This window comes from Apis mellifera, linkage group LG4 (genome assembly GCF_003254395.2).
Source record: "Apis mellifera strain DH4 linkage group LG4, Amel_HAv3.1, whole genome shotgun sequence".
NCBI lineage: Eukaryota > Metazoa > Arthropoda > Insecta > Hymenoptera > Apidae > Apis > Apis mellifera.
In genome coordinates this window covers 2,619,743-2,640,618 of record NC_037641.1, presented here as the reverse complement: position 1 = coordinate 2,640,618, position 20,876 = coordinate 2,619,743, and the positions used below count along the sequence as shown (strand labels likewise).

Here is a 20,876-nt window from a genome sequence, read left to right as displayed (position 1 = left end):
TATTTTTTTGTAAATTTAAAAAATTTAAATATAGATATTAAAAATTGAAAAAACACGATATGATCAATAATATTTCAATTTTTAAATTTTTATTGTTAATTTATGGATTTAACAATTTAATACAATAGTAAATAAGTAAATAAGTAATATTATATATTTTTAATTATTTTTATAAATTAAAAATAAATTTATACTTTTTGATTATTACAAGTTTTATTGTGTTAATATTTTGTAATATTGTGTAAATATTTTAAATTATACTATAGAAGAAGTTAGAATAGTTATATTAAAATAACCACATGTTAAATCGATTACTAGTCGGTCAATATTACACTATTAATTATTTCAATTCGTGTAAAATTAAAAATACTGAAGTATGCAAGATTTGTAATTCTTCTGTTTATTAAATTCTCTATATCAACGATAGTTTGATCATCTCTTCTCAAATAATAAATGCACTTTGAATTCGACTGTTTTCAAAGCGATCTCTTGATCTCCTCTTTGGACTTTGTTCCTCTGTCATAAAATATTCATGAAAATGTATTGCTGTGCACGTGGCACGTTTCACTGTCAGTATACCAATGGAGTTCATTTCGAGAAATTAAGAACGAAATACAGTATCGACGAGAACATACTTGTACATTATACAATACAAGAGAGAGTGAGTGAAATCTTATCGATTTTACACGGTAACTAATTACATCGTACGAATATATACGATAATCGAATTTTTGAGGTTCATACATCAACGCGTGATTGGATCGGAATTTTTCCAAGAGGATGGACCAATCTACAGCAATATCTTACGTTTGAATACGTCACTGTATCACCTAAGAATCTATCGAATTTATCCAATCGAAATATTACGTTTTTACATACTTTCCATCGAGAGGTTATTAAATATTATTATAATAATACTATAAAGTCGACGATTCTTAAATTTAATGAATTTGAGAATTTTCTTTCATTTTAATTTCTAATCTTATTCAAAATTTATTATTTCAATCTTTAATTTTTTCAATCTTTTTTAAAATTTATTACACTTTCATGTACGAGAAATGCTAACTTAATCGAATAAAAGAATACTAGAAAATAATTTGAATGAAATTGGAATTACATGATATTTTTATTATATTTTTTATAATTAAATAAAATGTCAAATTTTAATTTCAAAATTTTTTTGATCTTAAGAGGTTCACGAATTATAATTCAAAAAATGTTATAGATCTCTTTAATTTTATAAAACAACAGAGTTCATTCAAAATATTTAAGAATCTAAATAATTTATGAATCAATTAAAACAATTTTCGATTCCCATCGTTATTTATTAAAAACTCCGTATACAGGCATTGCCAAACGTCGATTATCAATTCGTTTATGTGAGCAAAGAAATAGAAATCTTGGGAACCAGCTCTTATTTCCGCTTCATTGTGACCCCAAATGTTCGTCCCCTCGATCTAAGCTCGAATACGCCGGACGTAAGTAGAAGCTTGTAACCGGACGATTTTGCAATTTCCGGTTGGTCGGTGCAAACTCCAACTTATCATTAAGAATCGAATGAAATTTTTCAGTATGACATTGTCAATGATAATCATATACCCACGATTCTGTCACCGACAATCGGAAACACAGGAAAGATAATTGGATGTAGCCGATCGACGGACAATATCGTTCAATCGTATCGTACAAGGCGATCGTTTGGAGATCAAAGACAGAAAATGGAGAGAACGTGCCGATTTTGCTCGAAATCGGCATCCTTCACAACGAACAGGGTAAAATAAATGTAGTTTTATTTTAAACCTTCGTATCCTTTTATCAATTGTTATTATTTTAATATTAGAATATTTCGATCAATTTTTAATAAGAAAATTATGAAGTTTATATTACAAAATTGAAAGAAACTATAATTTCTTTTTTGATTTGATAAATAATAAAGTTTATATTTTACTTGACATAACAATCGTTTTTAGAAAGTAATATTATTTTTGGTAGGATCAATTCCAGAGGCCAAAACAAACAAAAGTTAGTATATAAAAATGTCGGTTGAGACTTATTTATTAAGTTATAAACAGTTTAAATTTGCTTCAGATAAAACGAGACGAAAGAAATGAGATACAATTTTTTTTTCACTTTATCTATATTTCATCTAATAAATCTCAACCTATATTTTTATTTTATTTTGGAGAATAATGGTTCTCTGAAAATGTTCTATGAATACATTAATAATCTGTATAATTTAAAATGATTTTAATTTTAAAGTGATTTTATAACATTTTCAATTTTTGAATTTTAATTGATTGATTAATGATTTTTTATTTGATTATCATTATCCTTTTATTATCACTCTTTTTCCAAAAAGTTCTCCAATAATACATCATCATGAAAAAATTTTATCTTAGGTTCAGTTTCTAGTATTGCATAATGAGCAACTCGTATCGAGAGTGAACCGTCTCACTCGTGACTTAGAATTAACAGAAGCAACTGTGAAAAGCGAAAGAATGGCGCAAACAGTTTTGACAAAGAAATTGCAAGCTTACGAGATGTTTATTGCGGATATGTTTAAATGTCTGAATATTATGGGAACTGTAAAGATTATGGATAAATCAGGAAAAGAGGTATTCATTTTATTTTTTATGTTTGTATTTATCTTATTTTATTAAAACATTCACTATTTTAATTAAATAATATGTCATTTAAAATATATAAACAAGTTAAAAAGTTTGAATCATATCGAGTTCTATGAAAAATTTTAAATTCTATTGATGCAATTATTAAAATAAGAAAATTAAGTGAAATGATTTTTCATTATTTCTATTAATTCATAGAAAGAAAATAATTATATTTTATTGTTTCAGATGATTGTACAAAAAATAAAACCAAAGGATCTACCTCTGATGCGCGATGAGGCAGGTGATAAACCTCTTCCTATCCTTGAAGTTTCAATGTTGAATCAATCCTCTGAAATGAAAGAATATAATAACGAAGCAACAATAAAAGTAGAACGAGTAGAGAATATTCCTCAATTACCGGTAGAAGTTTTATCTGATAGTAAAAAGATAATTATGATTTTTCTCAATTTTAATCATTTCATTAGAATGTCTTTTTAAATAGTTTCATTTTATCATTAAAATGAAAAGTTAAGTAAAAGAGATTGAGAAAATAATATATTTTTTTAAAAAAATACTTCTACTATTACATAAAATTTTATCTATATATATATATTTATTTATCTCTATATATTTATATATAGTGTAAGAGCAGTAAAACTTTTATTTTTTATTTAAAGTAAACATAATCACGATGGTAAACAACTAATACGTATAACGAATGAATTGATTAAAAAACTATTTAATGAACTGTGAAAAAATTAAATTTGAAATATTTCAATGCAATAAATTTGGATATTTCATAGAAATCATTGAATGTTAGTATTTATTCATAGAAAGCGGAATGTGAAAATAAATATAAAACAATTCTTAAACGATTGAATATAATTAGTAATACTAATGACATAAATTTCATCACTTAATATTTATTGATAAATCTATTCATAGCATCTCTGAAATGTTTAACCTTTAAATCATTTGAAGTTAAAATATCTTAAATCTATCAGAATTTAGAAAAAAAAATAACTTTTCGCTCATCCAAAATTTTTTTATGTTATCCAAAATATATTTATATTAAGATAAATATATATAAAAGATAAGTGAAGATCGTATATTTATATACACGGATTCTATTCAAAAAAATAATAAAGCAATTTAAGCTACGAAACTATTTAAAGAAATAAAAAATTATAGTGAAAATTGAGAAAATCAAATAGTTATCGATAAAAATCAACATTTTATAACGATTATATATAAAGAAATGATTTTCTTTATAGCACATGTTCAAAATAGAGGATAACAAAGAAGTTATGATTAAGAATTGGAAAAAAGATATAGAGTTCTCCGTGAAAAAAGAATTCACGGCTGTCAAAGAAGAGAAAAAGTTTGACATAAGCTTGTCCGTGGAAGAGCAACAGCCTCAGTTCGATACGAATATTTCGATAGAGGCGACAGGGATTAAAGAAGAGGATCATGAGAATCGGCGGTAAGAAACGGGTTGAACTGCAGATTGCAAATCTAGCAGCGCGTTGTTTAATAATTCCAGCGGTTCTTATATAACGAAAGAGGCCACGGGCACAACGAACGAACCGGAAGATAATACATGCAAAGCCACTTGTAAAATCGAACAGTTTAACTGTACCGAGGACAAATTAGATGATACGAAAAATACAATCTATGATGAGAAAAATATCGGGCAAAATATGGATTCGTTGATAAGCGTGGATTCGTTAAAATGTTGTTGCGATTGTCATTTGAATACGTCAAAGACGCTTAGTATTAACAAAAAGATTGATAGCGATAATGTGAAAGGTAGATAATAAGATTTTAAGTAAATATTCATATGAGAATAAAACTGCATGTGTATTTTCATTTTGTTTATTTCCTTTCGAAGAATGGGCACTTCAATGCGAATGTGACTTGGAGATATCCGATGAAATGTATCAGATGATCGATAACTATGCGGAACGGCGTCATAGTAGTAGCATTGACGTGACGAAAAATGGCTTATCCGCGATTCTGATAAAGGGTAGAAATGCCAAATTTGGTGTTATCAAGTAATGAATGTTTTTCAAACTTTTTAATTCTTTTTATTTGAATTTTTTTGAAGTTTCAAATTTTAATCATCTTAATGCACATGTGTATATATATGTATATCTTGAAATTTGAGATGTCATTTAAAATTCAAATATCTAATTTCAGAATCCCAAATTTTTCAACTTTTCAAATTTTAAAATTTTTTAATTAAAAGAATTTCAAATATTATATCAATATAATATTAATATAAATATCTTGAAGTTTAAAATATCATAAATTTCACGTTTCTAAGATTTTAAATTTTTAAATTCTCAAATTTTGAAATTTTACATTTTCTTTATAAAATTTTCTAATTGTAAATTATATATTATATTATAACGTGCACAATCGAATTCCTAAAAAAAAGCTTTCATTATTTTTATATTGTAAATACAGCAAAGCAAGTGCATTATAGCATGAGTCATCTTTGCAAATATATTTTACAGGTATTAATCCACGAAATTAAATGGATTCTCAACAACAAGTTCCATCTTGCGAAATTTTGTTATTGTTGTCATTTTAATTCGCCTAGCAACAATAGAGAATTTAGCTAGTGAAATTTTGTAAATAATAAAATACTTGATCTTTAAGATAATCTTCGAATTCATTCTCTTTTATGTTAAGCTTGTCACATTCAGTGTAATATTATATCGAATAATATTATACCCTTCGTATATTATATTCAATAAATCCATTCTTGCAAAAATCTAAATTTTCATGATTCATGATCACTTGGCCATGAAAATAAATTTCGTATGATAATAAATCCCTATGTATCGTCTCCTAAATTATTTTTAGATAAAAATTCTTATTATATTGCATAAAAGCAGATAAGCTTAATTTGAACGAAATAACGAATAAAAGTTGGTCTTTCATTTTATAATTTTAAAACTTTTATAATCCTATTATCGATATAACTCGTTTAATGAATTTTAAAATTACTTTTAACTTTATTTAAATCGTCTTAAAATGAACAAAATAACCAGTTGAAGATGATTCTCCATAAATTTTAATTTTAAAATGGTATTAAAATTTGTTCAATAAATTTTATAATTAAGTTATATAATTAAGCTTATTAACTTCTTCTTTTATTCCAATGCCATGTTGACAGGAAGATGTCGTCGTACAGGAAGTTGAGATGTTTCTGTTCACAAACACGTGTACTGCTGCGTCGAATCATTCGAAAAATTGACTAAATATAGATTAAGAGCGGCGCTATTGTTAGATTCAAGTAGTGTTTTCGTTGCGTTTCTTCTTCGATTTCGCTTTCGTATATACTCGTCATGGGGCTAGTTGTAAATTTACGATGCCAGAAAATTTGCCAAGCAAACAATCGCAATTAGTTTGTGATTTAATATTTCCATATTTTATTTTATAAATTGTACGCAGTTCTTTTGGCATAAGTATCTTTCTTTTTCTGGAAATCGTTTTTGTAAACAGTGATTGACAGTATCTTTTTATTTGCCAGAACGATGCGCGTTAGATAAACTAGTTGATAGTTTCTTCACAATTTGTAAGTTCAAATATTATTCAAGATCTACTGAATGATATTTCTCATTTTTAATTTATGAAAACTAATTTTTATATTAATATAAAATGTATATAGAATTAATATACGAATTATATGAACAAATAAGTATGATCAATTTTAACAACGGACATGTGCCAACAGCAGTTGAGAGCAGTAATTGCTACTTACGAAATCTTAGTAGGAATGTTGGATCACAGACAGACTAACAAAATGTAAAATAAAGTAATAATAAGTGTTACGTTTATAAAATAAATTAATATAATAATAATTTTAACGGTATAATGACTCTTTTTGTATATATTATGATAAAAAATAGATTAATAAAATGACTTTTGCGTATTATATTTGCATATGATAATTTACTCATTATTTTATGAATTCTTTATTGATGAGAAAATAATGTTAGGTTTGTAAATAGAAATGTAAGTTAATTTATGTATACGATTATATGTATATAATAAATTAATGTATTTATATCGTAAAATTTGTATATAATTTACTACGAAATTTTCTAATTTTTTACGAGTTAATAATTTTATCGTTTACTCTTTAATAGCTTGAGTCAAGTTTTATCTTATGATTCGAAATTCAATTACAAAGTTAAATATTTATTGACACGCATTTATTTCGATATAAATATAGAAAATATTCTAGATAATTGAATTTACATTTTCTTTCTATTATTTTCAGGATATGAAAATATCTTTTATATCAACAATTGCAATAAGTAATTCACATAAATTATTTTCAAAATTCAAATAAGAATACTGTTTACGATAAAATGAATTTATCATTAAACAAATATGCATATGTCATATAGTATATGTGTACAAGTCATATAACTCTTTATATACAACGCAACAAACGTTTCAAATCTCCCCTTCTTCCAATGCTCGGATCACAACAACATTAAACAACGAATTCGATTCCTCGCCAAAAAACCGATCACCTCAACGACCCAGGAAGTTTACTGAAGCTAAAGTACCGACTCTCTAGATTACTCTACTGGCGTTATACGGAAATGGCGAGCGCGCATGCGCGTATACCGAAACAAACGCTTCGCCGTCCACGCGCACGCGGTCTTTCGAAACGATATTTTTAGAGAAGTGAGTCGCTGGCCGCAAGCAGCGACGGTAGTCAAGTGTCGTCGTTGACCCTAAGGAAATCGAACCCTATGAACCACGATTCCACGGATGACCACCGGGTGAGTTAACCAACGATCATCCCGAAAGATTAGATCTTCGGGAAATCATCTTCGATCCAATCAAATCCACGTCCAAGTAGTTTCCGCTCGATTCAGAATCACTGTTTCGCAATTTCCTCTCGCTTCTGCGCAATCTCCACTCGTGACGTAGCGATTATATCTACCAAAACTTGTGCGAACGTTTTTAAATTATATACTCGATAGAATTCGAAGCCGTCACGCCGGACCGTTCTTATGGATCTAAATTTGGATCGCGTGTTGAACTGCTCCATACATCTATTTATGATGTATTTACGGCATCCGACTTGCGACTCGTGTTCTCGTTTGTCTCGACCGATGTCCCGTTGAACATTTGTGTTGCAATCGTAATTGATTATTTGTGATCTTACTCCCTTCTCGCAAATCTGTTCGATCAATCGAATTTATTGTTCGTTCTTTTAACACAACTATAAATATAAATTTATAAATGTATGAAATCGAAAATGCGACATATCGAAGAATCAGACTCATACATTAATTCTTTTGTTTATCATTTTAAGAAAATTATTTAACGAATCTTATTATTTAAAAGTCTAATTGATCCATATTCCGAAATAATTCCACTTTTTAAAAATTGTTAAATTTTAATATTGTTCAAGCTTCTACAAGCTAAGTTAATGTATCTACGATTTTTTTTGGATGAAATTTAAATTTTCTTCATCACTTCTTCGAATAGGATTTTTCATTACTTTAAAAGCACATTTGTACGAAACAGTATGAAATTTTGAAGAATGTTGTTCTTTGTTTTCGTTTCGCTGGAAAATGCGCGGCCGTTTTCGATCGAGTTATATTTAAGCATATTTACATCGCGCCTCGTATTGCGAGGAAAGACGTGGCGGCACGCGAAATCATAAAGCTTGTTCGAGGATTCTCCGCTGTAAAAGTGGCACCTTTGATCTTTCCAGCGGAGGAGAGAAGAATTTCAATCATTGAGAAAGAAAAAGGGGGAAGAAATTTTGGTTCATTTGTTTCCATTCAAAATAACGAAATTGCTTTTTCCCGTTTTGTGTCTTCGCTTTTTCTTGTCAAGAAAGATTAATACAAATTTTTAAAAGAGATCTAGACCGATCTGTCTTCTAAAAATATGAGCTGACCCGGTCCGACTTTTTTCTTCTGTGCCAACTCACTCTACGAAGTTAATTGAGATTTCGTGCATTAGCGAGAAGACTAACGAACAGATTTGTTTGACTTGGTTCAGACTTGATTTTCTTGTTTCATAACTCTTCGAGAATAAATTGGTAATTTTGGAAAGTTTGAATTGATGTTCGTATAAATGATAAACGAAACTTATGAGATGTCCAATATAAGATATCCAATCCCGCCTTCGTGGAAGTTCAGAACTTTTTATTAAAAGTTTCAAACATGAAAGAAGAACGATTAAAAATTTTAAAACTAAACAAAAATTTTAAAAAATCATGGAAATTAAAATTTCCTTACGCGAAAATTCTCATTTACAAACATTAAAAACATCAAAAATTAATTAAAAATTCTAAAAAAAGATTAAAAATAATTCCAACTTTTAGATTCCAGAAATCTCTTTTTTTCTTAAGAAAAAAATTTGTGAAATTGTGATAGAAAAGAATAATTAAAAAACTAAAAAATCATAAACTCATATATATATCACATTTTATAAAAAAAACATATATCAATGAAAAGAAAATTTGATATTATTTTTTAAATATTTAATATTTATTATTCCATTCTACAAGAAAGAAGAAAATTATTATTCTATTCTACTTTAAATTAATAATTATTATTAATACGATAATATATTATATATATTGCAATTAACAAATGTTCAATGTCGTTTCAGATACTTTTCTCCAATCATTACCGAGCAAAGTGAACAAATTTCAAATCACGACACGTACGAGAAGATTAACGATTTCAGTGAAATAAGTGCAACATGGGTGCGGCTGGCAGTAGTAACAGAGCACCGTCCCCGTCGGCACTTTTGAGGGGACGTAACGAGGAGGCGTTTGTCTACGGTACAGAGGAATCCTGGTGTCCGGAATACGCGAACGAAAATATACGACAAAGGACGAGGGCCAACGCGTTCGACGTGGGTGAAGAACCTCGATCTCAGGTTAAATATAAAACGAATATTTATCGTCTCGTGGAACGGTTAGCGGTGCGGATAGCCGCGAGAAAACGCGTTTTACACGCCTTTTATATATTTCGGATTTTATTTTAATTCCGGAATCTTGCAGGGTCCGAGTCCTTACGCGACCTTCAGAGACGAAGAGTCATGGTGGAGTCAAAGACCATCGGCTCCGAGTTTGTCGAACTTGCGAACTCCTCGGCGAGAAACATTGGTGAGCGAAGCTTTTTCCTTAAGCCGCGTTCTCAATAAGGAGGATAAAACTTTTTCTTTTTTTATCGATCTTCCGGCTCTCTTGAAAAAGAGATTGTTGCTCAGTATTTTCTCGTTTCTTTTTTAAGATATTTGAGAAATTGTGCTATTTCTGTTGTTAAATTTTCTACGTATTTTTCTACGTTTTTATTATTATCAAACCAATAAATGTGACAAATTGCTACTTATATAGTGTGTTTATTCGAAATGGTGCGTTCCATAAAATTCATAAAATTTATGGAATATTATTTTGTCAAAAATCCATTGAATTAATTAAGTAGCGAAATTATTACACTATTGATATTTATAAAATAATTTAATAAAATTAATAACAAAATTAAAAAAAGAAAAAGAGATGAAATTTCTATTTCCAAATTTTAATAGTTTATAACCTTAAAAGTGAAGTGAAAACTCAAAAGTTTGTTCTTCCTTCATTGAAAACCCAGTTTTAAACTGCAGTTAGAATGATTGCAGTTAATCTGTTGAACGAAAATATATTATCGTTCAAGTGAATCGATCTACGTATGAATGTTTGGTACACAGGAAATCCCAGAATGACAAAGGAAGATAGATACTGTAAGTAGAAAGTAGAACGTAAACAAAATCATAAATTCATTCTTTGTATATTTTTAGTCAATTAATTTCCTGTGGATTACATCACTTTTCAGAATCCTATAGAATCAATGTACACTTTGCATTGGACTTAATAGTTTTAAATATCATACTATTTTTCTGAAAATGGAATATTTAAATATATATAATATTAACTATTTGATTCCATAGATCAATACTTAATTGTTAATATCTATTTAATTTTTTCCTATTAATAAATAATGTATCTTTTATATATCTCATTTCACAACTATCAAAACTCAATCATAAATCTATCGAAAATATGAAATTAAACAATCTTAATTTTTTCGAATTTTCGAGAAAATAGATATCCCACATCTTTCAAGCGAAGTTATATCATCATGTATTCGTGTCTCATACGTATATTTTTATTTCCATCTATTCTGTGATTCTTCTAGAATTCTAAGAAAAAGATCCACAAAATATACAGCAATATCTTCCACATCACTTCCTATGAATTTACTCGAACTATCAAATTACAACAAACAACCAACTACCTTTTTCCAATCCTCGAATATTATAAATATTCTACAACTTTCAAACCAGGATACATCTTCGTGTCTAATATTTTTATTTTCATCACTCGCGTGATTCTCTTGGAATTGCCAGAATCTCAAGAAAAAAAGAATCCAGTCACTTCCTATTAAAAAAACACCAATAAAACTTAACTTGTAAATCCTTCACTCGATATTCTCGAAAACGATATCCTTCTCTCTCTCTCTCTTTCTCTCTCTGCGCAATCGATTGTACGGTACAGCAAACGTTGATGGTTTTTGTCTTCCCGAGGAAACAGTGGTATCGTATCGATGGAATGCCGGGAGGAAATTTTCCGAGGTGTGCTCTTTTGTTCCGCGGAAAATCTGGCCAGGCTCCAAAAAGCTCTTGGTGATTTGGGAGAACACGCTGAGTCACGGCCACTGTGGCGCGACGGGTTCGCAGGCATCGATAGCGATCACGTGCCCCGAATCTCGAGCCTCCTCAGAGAACTCCCTCATCCTCGTGCCAGTGCATTCTCGTGGATCGTTCGACGTGGATCTAGCTTGAAACTCGGCGACGATCGATATCGTGGGAACAATCGGTCTCCTTTGCAACGTTTGCATGGAACCCTGGGGCGGTTTAGGACGGTTTTTAGAACTGAAGAAAGAACTGAGAGTACACATATCGAATCCTTTTGGGACCGGCTGGTGCCGTTCATTACAGTAGGATCTTTCGTTAGGTCTTTCGTTCGTTGAATTTTCTTTTCTTTTTCTTTTTTTTTTGATGAGTTTTAATTATCTCCTCTCGATGCGACTTTGGAATTATTTTTTGAAATAGTTTTTTGTTTTTTTTTTTGTTAAATTTTGTAAAACCGGTGACGGTAGATTTAGTTTCGTTTTGTGGATCATGTTTATTTTAAGAAATATGTCGGCATTTATTTTATCTCTCTATTTATAATTATTTTAAATTTTATTTTTATATACTTTTCTTCATATATTTGAATTACTTGAATTTTTAAATTTTATTAAATTAATTGGAATTTTCAATTGACGATCAAAAATATGTAAAGACGAATATAATTCAGTGAAATATTCTTGTCTACCGGTACGAACGAGCAACATGGCGCCATAGATGCGACATAGACGTATACATAACTTCAACGATAAATTTGTAATTTTTCATAAAACGAATTTAAAATCGATCTTATAAAATTCTCTTAATTGCCAATTGTCTTTATTTCTTTTTTTTTTTTTTTTTTTTTTTACCACCAAAATCACGCAACACATGATGCAAGATATCTCTCTCATTTGCAATCCGAAGAAAGCATCTGACCGCGTAACCATTCCTTGAACCAGAATTCCGATCGTCGATTGTCTCGATTCAATTAGCCTCTCTGAAATTAGTCCATTTATTTATATTGCAGTTGACGTACGCAGCGCAGATGACAGGTTGGCAGACGGCCGAGGGGCACGGCCCTTCGTTCTCTCATCACCAAGAAACCATGGAGCTGTGGAAAATGATCTCGCATCTCTCAAAGGCCAATCAACAATTGGTCTCCGCGCATACTGCGACTTTGGCCAATTTGGAGGCATTATATGTCGAGTTAGCGAGGGAAAAGAAACTCAGAAGATGGGCAGCCACTTCGTCTGACACGATGGACGAAGCTTTGAAGAAAAGACTGGCGATGGAACAGGAGAGGATTGACGAAGATGAGGAGGAAAGGAGAAGGATGGAGGACAGAATCGAGAGATTGGAGAATCTTTTGGCGGATGGTTGGAACACTTATCAATGTAGGCCGAGAGATGTTCGTCAGGAAAAAGATAGGAAGCTGAGATCGAGAGTAGAGAGGCTAGAGGCGATGGTGAAGAATTCTCGAGAACTCGACAAGGAAGGCGAACGACAAAAATTTACGGCGAATATTTGTGATTCAACGAGGAATCAAGACTTACACTGTCGACGGATAATCGATGATCTTTGTAATAAGCTTCCAAATAGTAGTGTTGAAGTAGTACCTGAACACGAGTTTAAAATGCAAATCACGACCGACGAGGCTCGAACGAAAAGCATTTCTAGAGTAAATGCTGGACACGTTGATGAGCAATTCGAAAGATCGAGGTCTAAAGACGAAACGGATTGTTTGATGAAGCGTTTGCATTTAGAAGAGCAAGAACGTAGAATAAGTGATGAAGAGGAACGGAGTTTCGATAGGAAGGAAGTGATTAGATTGTTAGAGGAAGTCGAAAATCTGAAGGCCGAGCGATTGGAGTATCAGGATGAAAATGAAAGATTGGCGAAAGACTTGGCTGAGCAGAGGGCGATAGTGAGGAAGTTAACGAAAGATTATGAAGTAAATTTGATTGGTTTTTAATTAATATTCTTTTGTTTTACGAACAATATTGATATTATTTTGTCAACATAGTAGTTTTCAACTAGTTTTGTATTTTATGCATTTATTTTAAAGGATATATAATTTATATAATTATTGAAAGTGAACTGTTTTTAATTTTTTGTATAATAAATTATTTTTGTTATTTTTTTATATCTTAATATTTTAGATTTTAGATAATATTATTTAATCATGTTATTATTTGTCAAAGAATTAATTTTATACAAATTACAATTTGTATAAAATTTATAAAACAGTTACAATATTTTGCAGTATTTAATGTTTAATATTTAATATTGATTTTCTATTATTGAAAAAGTCAAGAGACAAATCAATATGGGAAAATAATAATGATTTATTTATGATTGAATGATTTATAAGATAATTATCTTATACATAAAGGATTAATAATTATTTTTTTATAGGAATCAAAGGCACGACAGGAACAAATAGAATTTAGTTTTCAAAAGCATAGGGAGGAATACGATAAACTGAAGACAAAATTTGACATTGCTACGAAGGAAACAGAAAGACTGTTGAAAGAAATCGATGAGTTCAATGTGTTAAAGAACACTGCCGAAGCGAGGATCTCTAGTCTCGAAGAAGATCTGCAAAATTCGTTGTTGGAGAAGGAGGAAATCATAAATATCGAGAGCCAGAAGACTTTAAAATTAAAAGCGCAGCTATCAGAAGAAGTCTCTGATAAGAAGAAGCAGATAAAGGCTCTTGAAGACGCTTTGGACAAGATTCAAAGACTGAAGGAGACTATCAAGACTGAAAGAAAGGACGTGGATGATGACCTAAAAGAAGATATTAGTAAGTTTGAATAAATTGACTATCACCTGATAAAATTAAAACAATAATTGAAATTAATATGCTTATATTAATAGAAATAAAATCTTTTTTAACAAATTAATTTTTTTCTATATCGTTATTTTATAAAATAGATGTAAAAGTAAAAATTTTTAATTTTTATAAAATGTAAATTTTATATACAAAATAACAATAATATTTTTTTATCCTGCCTTTTTCACAATAAATTCTGATTATTTTATATCAAATATTTTAAAAAATCTTTCATTTTTACTGAATTTTTTTTTATGTGTCTATAAATTAAAATGATAAATAAAATTAAATCTTTTATTTTCAACAATTTTTTTCTATAATTCAAAAAATTTTCTATGATTAGTATCTATGATTATGAAGTTAATTGATTTATTTTAAATAAAAAAAAAAATATAAAAATTTCTAAATATAAATTAATATAAATAAATATTTCTATTTCTTTATTATTTTAATTTATTATTTTTTAATAGGTCCAATAGAATCAATAGATGATCCACAAGAAAGCCCCCCTACTGATCGCGCAATGAACATCGAAGAATTCAAAAAAGAATTAACCTTGAAGAGGGAAGCCAGACAAAGAGCAATAGCTGCAGTTTCATCAGAAATGGAGCGACTCAGACGAGAATTAGACGCGGAGAAAGAAGCTCATTCGGAGACCTCGAGAATGTTGGATCTTCTGAGATCTGCTCAGAACGATGCACAAGCTCAAACGAGCGTGGTAAATAATACTTTGAAAAGGTGTACAGATATTGATCAGAAACAAGACGAGCGTGATTTGGCTATGCAACGTTTGGAGGCTCAACGTTTATTTAACATTTTGAAGGTAAATTTTTTTATTATTTTAGAAAAAGATAAAATTAGATAAACGTGAAATAAAAGGATATTAAATTGATTAGATATATATTATAATTATATAAATATATAAATTAGTTGATTGTTTAAATTGAATTCTTTGTAAAAAGAATTACTTTCAAATATAATTTTGACGAAAGAAATATAGTTGAGATAAAACACAAGCTAATTTACCATTTTTAATTGTAAAACAAATTTTCCGTAAAAGAGAAACAAATAGAAGCAAACAGAATAAAATAAAGAGAGATTAAATCGAAAGGATAGTTAAACACATTGACATAATCTACTTTCTTTTAGTCTTACGATTAAGTGATTTCATATTATAATAATATTATAAATAATGAATAAACTAATAGTAAAAATTATGAAATTGATTTATGGATCAATTTTTGCTTCTATTTCATTTGTTTTCATTAAAAATTAACATCAAAATTAACTGAAGATCAGATACATATTTTTTATAAAAAGTTATTATTCTTCCATTTTGATAATTTTTTAATATATTATTCTGAATTGTATTCAAAAGATTATTTGACGATCATTTATTAAAAAATTATTAACAAAAATATTTCTTCTAAACTATTAGATCAATTTATTAAATTAATTTTAATTTATTGCTACAGATTAAACTAATCCAAATTTAATCAACTAACACTTAAATAAGTTTTTATTTAAAATATTAAATTTATAATTAACGTAAATTAATTGATATCAAACAAAAATTTATACATAATTTTTTATTTATACATAAAAGTTAAATTAGATTAATAAACAATAATGTAACCACTATTTTATTAATTTAACCACTATTTCTTATTAATAACTTTTTAATCAATAATAATCTTTATAAGCAAAATCTTTACAATTAGTACTATGACTTTGATAACTTATTAAAAAAATCATCATCAGAGAGACTTCTTTTTATAATTAATTTTATTGAATTTGCTTGAATTTCGACATTAGATATCCGACGAGCTGAGGAGCGACATCCGCATTCAAATAGACAAAGCAGATGATCTTCGCTACCAACTGGAAACGGAATCCGATCAGCATCGGTATCGCATCCGTTGTTTGTCAGACTTAACCAACCGAACGCGAGAAGCCGTTTACCTCAGGGAACGTCGTGCCAACGAGCTGAAGGACCACCTAGCGCAGATTCTTCTCCAACTCGGAGACAGAAGCTTCTTGGAGTTGAAGGACGACGTTGGTTTGGAGTGCGAACGTCAGCTAGAGAATATCAATAGCTTGAAGAGTCTCTACAACGAAAGGCTGAAAGTGCTGAACGAACTGAAGGAAACGGCCATCAGAGAGCTCGCGGAGACCAGGGTGAGATTAGATCACTCGATGAAACAATGCGAGTGTCTGGAGGAGGACTTAAAGAAGGCTGACGAGAAGGTATTAAAAAAGAGTGTTTTCCCTATATATTGAATAAAGCTCTGTTTCTATAAATTTATCTATTCAAGGGATAAATAGATTTATATAACTAGTAGATAAGAATCTATTCTAATTACTAGTTATAATTTTTTAATTCATGTTTATTTATTTAAAATCATGCCAATTTAATTTTAATTTCTATTACTTATTTAATGGATTGATTCTTTACTTGTTATATATAAAAGATATTATTTTATTTTATTAATGAAAAAGATATTATTAAATTTTATTAATGATGTTTATATAAACGGAGTTTCATTGTAAAATATTTATTTTTATATTCAAGATGTATTTTTTGGGGGGAGGATAGATTGATGCACAAGATACTGAGATAACAAATTTGGAATCCCAATTGGGTCTCACTAAGGCGGATTGTAGGGATCTACAGAATCAGATGTCATTAATTAATAGCTTGTTCACGCAAATGCTATTAGGTGCCACCTCTGCTGACATGGATCTTGATCGATTGACTCAGTTACTTCAGGTATGAGAATTATTCATTCTTAATTATTGATTTAAATTTGAAATTCTTTTATTAACAGTGATTCATAAAGATGTATGATAATATCTTACAATATCTAACAAGTTAATTGCATTATATTTTTTGATATATTTCTTCTTGAAGTAACAATAATTACGAAAATTTTCAATATTCGGACAGGAGAATCACGATCTGATATGCGACATGGCAAGAGAGGAAGGCACCGAGGCTGCAGCACTTCCAAAACTTCTTCTCGACTTAATCGAACAAGTTGAGGGCAGTAAAGCATCTGAGAAACGTGCTGACGGTGAAAACAGAATTGAAAGTGAAGTAGAGAAGAAAGAAGATGATTTGCAGCAAGAAGACATAGCTCATAATCTACCCAAAGTAACGCTCAAAGATTTACTTTATATCATTATTTTAATTTTTCTGATTCAAAAAATTTATAACTATAGAGATACTTTGTATCAGGTATGGCGTGTTCTGTTGGAATTGTTGAGTTGTCACGCAGAAGGTACTTCATCCGCTTCCGCGGCATCTTCCTCGGACCCCAACATTTGTTATAAGTCTGTCGATACTCCGACTGGTCCCAGATTGGTGATTTCAGTCAGCAAAACGTATATTCGTCTGAAGGAATTGATATTAGAGAAGAAACATTTGGAGAAGGAGATGAACCGAATGAAACAGTTGAACGTCCATTTGGAATGTAAACTCGGAGAGCAGGTTAGAAATAATAATCTTTTTATAATAATCTTTCTGTATCTATAAAATACTATTTTTTATAAAAATTTCGTAAATTAAATTTGTATGTTTCTAGGAAAAAAGATTATCAGCAGTGTCAGCGGAATTGAGCAAAACTTGGACGATAGTCGATCGAATGCAGGTCCAACACCATCAACTTCACACACATGAGAAAATTTTGAGATACGAATTGCAGCAAAAGCGCAAAATGTTGCAAGAGTTGAAACAGGAATTGGAATACTGTCGCGAGAAATGGGAATCGGCTAGACAAAAAAACACAAATACAGAGTTGGAATGGAGAAGCTTGAGGCGAGAGTTTGCTGCTAGGAAAGCTTTGGTTTCTCATGATTCTTTCAACAACAGGTAAGATACAACATTTGTGTTTGTAAAATATCTTTGAATTATTATCGTTCATTCTTTATTTACAGTGCGGAAAGTGGATTCAGTGATGAACGAGGAGATGATACCGACGAAGAGGACAACGCAGTGGAAGGAAGAATTAGGCTAGGTCCACGCAGAAGACCGCGAAAGGTTGAAAAAAATCGATCAGTATTGATATAATTTGATATTTAAAATCTTGTTTTTTTTTTTTATTATTTTATATTAATAAAAACATGTATTCTTTAGGAGAGTCCTCGAGCACCAACGCCAGATACAGAATCAGAGCAACCAACAGATACGGAACTATCCGAGCCGAAGACAGGTTCCTCGACAACGTTAGAACAGCGAACACCTACTCCAGAAACGGAAACAGAGTTAGATGACAACGAAGCAGATGCAAATTTAAACATTGAATCTACAAACACAACAGAATCACCAGTAAGTTAAAAACTACTTCTAAAAAAAATCTAACAATTATCTTAAAATTCCTCTTTCGCAGCAGTTGATGTCGGAAAGTCCACAGGAACCGTTAAATCCTCTGGATCAAGCTTTAACAAACGTCATCCAGGATCTCATAGGAATAGAAAGCATAACCTCGGCAAACTTTGTGAATCCAAATGATGAAAATATGGTGAAAGACCAAGAAGGTCGTTCAGAAGAATTAGACATCAAGGGGCCAACTATAGAATCTTGGTCTACGTCATCTTCAGAAACCATTGCCAAAGATGATCTTATCGATACCTCGTTAGATAATCAGCCATTGATAGCAATTGATGCTCGAAATCCAACGAATACGGATGGTGAGAAAACAAAGAACGAAGAATCCCTGATATCGTCCTATGTAACCAATGTGACTAGTCCAGCTAGTATGCAGCCTGTCTTCTCTATCGGGCCCTTTCCTTCCAACGTGCCACCTTCGATTGTGAAAAACGTTCAATTTAGCGATCCACTGATCGTCGGTCCATCTAATCCATTTTTTTCTCCAGTTTTTGGCTCGTCTTTGACAAACGTACGAGTATCATCGTCTTTCAATTCGTCAGCGAGCGAAGAGATGGAAGTCAAGGAAAAGCGAGACGCTAAGTCATTAGATAACATCGTTGACTCGGATAACGTGTCAATAGATTCATCATCGAGTTTGGAAACGGTCAAAGAGTTCTCCACTGCAGGCGAATCTGGTTCCTCGTGTTTGTTGAAAGGTGAAACTGATAAACGAGTCGCCAGTTTGGAGACTGGTAGGTTAGTGAAACAGGAGGAGAAGAAAGTTGTTGGTGGAAAGAATAGAACACCGGAGGAGGTTTTATCAGCTAGGGAGGATAGGTTAAAAAGATTGGAGGAACAGGCTAAATGGTTAATGAACAAGATGAATGCTACCAATAGGAGAGGATCTGCATTGAGCACTAGACTTGAAGAGCTTCACGAAGTCTATGGAGAACCACCAGTACCTCCTCCTATGCCTGATGTTTTGCCTAGTAGAAGATTAAGGACCACATTGTCAGATCTACCTCGTCAGGTAAGGATATTTTATTTATAAAAAAATTTTTAGTTAAATTTTTAGTTTCCAAATATTTGGCACGTTTTCTAGTCTTCATGTTCTCAGGATGATAATTCATGGTTTTGCTTCATGTGCTTTTGTATATTGTTCTATTAAAAATGACTAAGTCATAGTATTATTCATTATTTGAAATTTATTACTCGATTTCGAGAAATAGTATTTTTATTTGTTTCTTCAGTAAAATTTTTAAATAATTAAAAATAGTCATGGAATAATATAACATAAGTTTATTAACTGTATATATTTATAATTTAATGATTAAATTAAAAACTGACGTGTCATATTATTGTTCAGGTACCTGAATCATCGACCACTGAGGATACTAAAAATACCGAGAAACCCGTCTCGAGTAGCGATTCTAACGAACCATCATCCGATAACGCGCCTTGAGACGCCTACACTTTTTTAATTACACGATTACGCCGCGTTTATTTCCGTCGAACACGGAAACGTGAAAAACACGTTCCTCGCTCGTGTTTCGTCTCGAGAAACGTGTTAGCTCCCAAAGAGGAATTATATAATTTGAGATGACACGATCAATTTCTCAAATTTTCATCCTCAGAAATAATTCAGAAAAAATAGATTAAGAATAATCGATTTATTTCTTAAACTGAAATTAAAAAAAAAACGTATGAATTAAATGTGTTGTCTCTAATATAATCAAATTATTAAATTTTTGTAATTTTAAGAAAGACTTTGAAACATATCATTGATTCAAAGCTATCGAATATTTCTATTAAATATTCTTTTTTTTTTGTTTTTATTTTTTTCAAGCACGAATCTTTTTTTCTTAATGTGCCGTCATTTTATGATGTAATGTCTCATTGTTCCTAACCGAGAATTTGTATGTGATCATTTTCGAATCCGTTCCTGTTTTGTACCTTATACGAATTGTACCTACTAATTTCGCTGTATAAATAAAGAATTTATCAAAAAAAACCAACAATTAAACGTATGCAATCAACTATAAAGAGCAGGTAAGAGTTTCAAAAGAATTCGAATGAGACGAGAATATATCGTTGATGGGATCGATATGATTTATTTTAAAATAATTAACAATTTTCAGGGTCTAAAACTTATTCTTTCCATTCGCATATTTGAATCACTACGCTATATGTATATGATAGATATGTATAATATTCACAATACTCCTCGCACTTCGTAGATATAATAAAATTCGTACAAAATCGTTTGTATAACAGAAAAAAAAAAGGAAATTGTGAAACAGCATTAGGTACGCTAAGTTTTTAAGACTTTGCTATGCACTTGTCAACTTTTTTTATC

General features: G+C 30.4%; 2 protein-coding genes and 1 long non-coding RNA gene across 9 annotated transcripts; all 3 read left to right on the top strand.

Annotated features, from left to right (window-relative positions):
- The first annotated feature begins 523 nt into the window (after positions 1 to 523).
- On the top strand, positions 524 to 5,497 carry LOC100578919 (tax1-binding protein 1 homolog). Of its 2 annotated transcripts, XM_026440212.1 has the most exons (10): positions 524 to 661; positions 737 to 892; positions 1,347 to 1,478; positions 1,572 to 1,772; positions 2,400 to 2,615; positions 2,856 to 3,029; positions 3,884 to 4,092; positions 4,153 to 4,418; positions 4,501 to 4,663; positions 5,129 to 5,497. In XM_026440212.1, the coding sequence occupies exons 1-10, from the start codon at positions 533 to 535 to the stop codon at positions 5,133 to 5,135; spliced, it is 1,653 nt and encodes a 550-aa protein (XP_026295997.1). In that variant the 5' UTR covers positions 524 to 532; the 3' UTR covers positions 5,136 to 5,497. The 2 variants fall into 2 exon arrangements, with proteins under 2 accessions (XP_026295997.1, XP_026295998.1); XM_026440213.1 differs by lacking the exon at positions 5,129 to 5,497 and having other exon boundaries at positions 4,501 to 4,667.
- Positions 5,498 to 5,651: 154 nt separating this feature from the next.
- Positions 5,652 to 6,488, top strand: LOC113218726. The gene is made up of 2 exons (XR_003304530.1): positions 5,652 to 6,195; positions 6,289 to 6,488. It is a non-coding gene; the product is annotated as an uncharacterized LOC113218726 (long non-coding RNA).
- Positions 6,489 to 7,277: 789 nt separating this feature from the next.
- Positions 7,278 to 20,811, top strand: LOC100578955 (myosin-7). 6 transcript variants are annotated; one of them, XM_026440432.1, is made up of 15 exons: positions 7,278 to 7,417; positions 9,270 to 9,542; positions 9,667 to 9,771; positions 12,343 to 13,266; positions 13,731 to 14,121; positions 14,622 to 14,974; positions 15,967 to 16,398; positions 16,748 to 16,921; positions 17,099 to 17,305; positions 17,390 to 17,641; positions 17,736 to 18,022; positions 18,088 to 18,190; positions 18,287 to 18,478; positions 18,543 to 19,550; positions 19,887 to 20,811. In XM_026440432.1, the coding sequence occupies exons 2-15, from the start codon at positions 9,363 to 9,365 to the stop codon at positions 19,980 to 19,982; spliced, it is 4,704 nt and encodes a 1,567-aa protein (XP_026296217.1). In that variant the 5' UTR covers positions 7,278 to 7,417; positions 9,270 to 9,362; the 3' UTR covers positions 19,983 to 20,811. The 6 variants fall into 6 exon arrangements, with proteins under 6 accessions (XP_026296217.1, XP_026296214.1, XP_026296215.1 ...); XM_026440429.1 differs by having other exon boundaries at positions 18,540 to 19,550; XM_026440430.1 differs by lacking the exons at positions 7,278 to 7,417; positions 9,270 to 9,542; positions 9,667 to 9,771 and adding an exon at positions 11,234 to 11,641 and having other exon boundaries at positions 18,540 to 18,840; positions 19,027 to 19,550.
- The last annotated feature ends 65 nt before the right edge of the window (positions 20,812 to 20,876 follow it).

Bases quoted from the DNA above. Each gene is read 5' to 3' on its own strand.
- LOC100578955 (XM_026440427.1), top strand. From the start codon at position 11,249: ATGGAATGCCGGGAGGAAATTTTCCGAGGTGTGCTCTTTTGTTCCGCG. The intron at 17,642-17,735 runs GTTAGAAATAAT...GTATGTTTCTAG, and splicing joins AATGTAAACTCGGAGAGCAG to GAAAAAAGATTATCAGCAGT. The intron at 19,551-19,886 runs GTAAGGATATTT...ATTATTGTTCAG, and splicing joins TGTCAGATCTACCTCGTCAG to GTACCTGAATCATCGACCAC.
- LOC100578919 (XM_026440212.1), top strand. From the start codon at position 533: ATGAAAATGTATTGCTGTGCACGTGGCACGTTTCACTGTCAGTATACC. The intron at 662-736 runs GTGAGTGAAATC...CGAATTTTTGAG, and splicing joins ATTATACAATACAAGAGAGA to GTTCATACATCAACGCGTGA. The intron at 893-1,346 runs GTTATTAAATAT...CTCCGTATACAG, and splicing joins TACATACTTTCCATCGAGAG to GCATTGCCAAACGTCGATTA.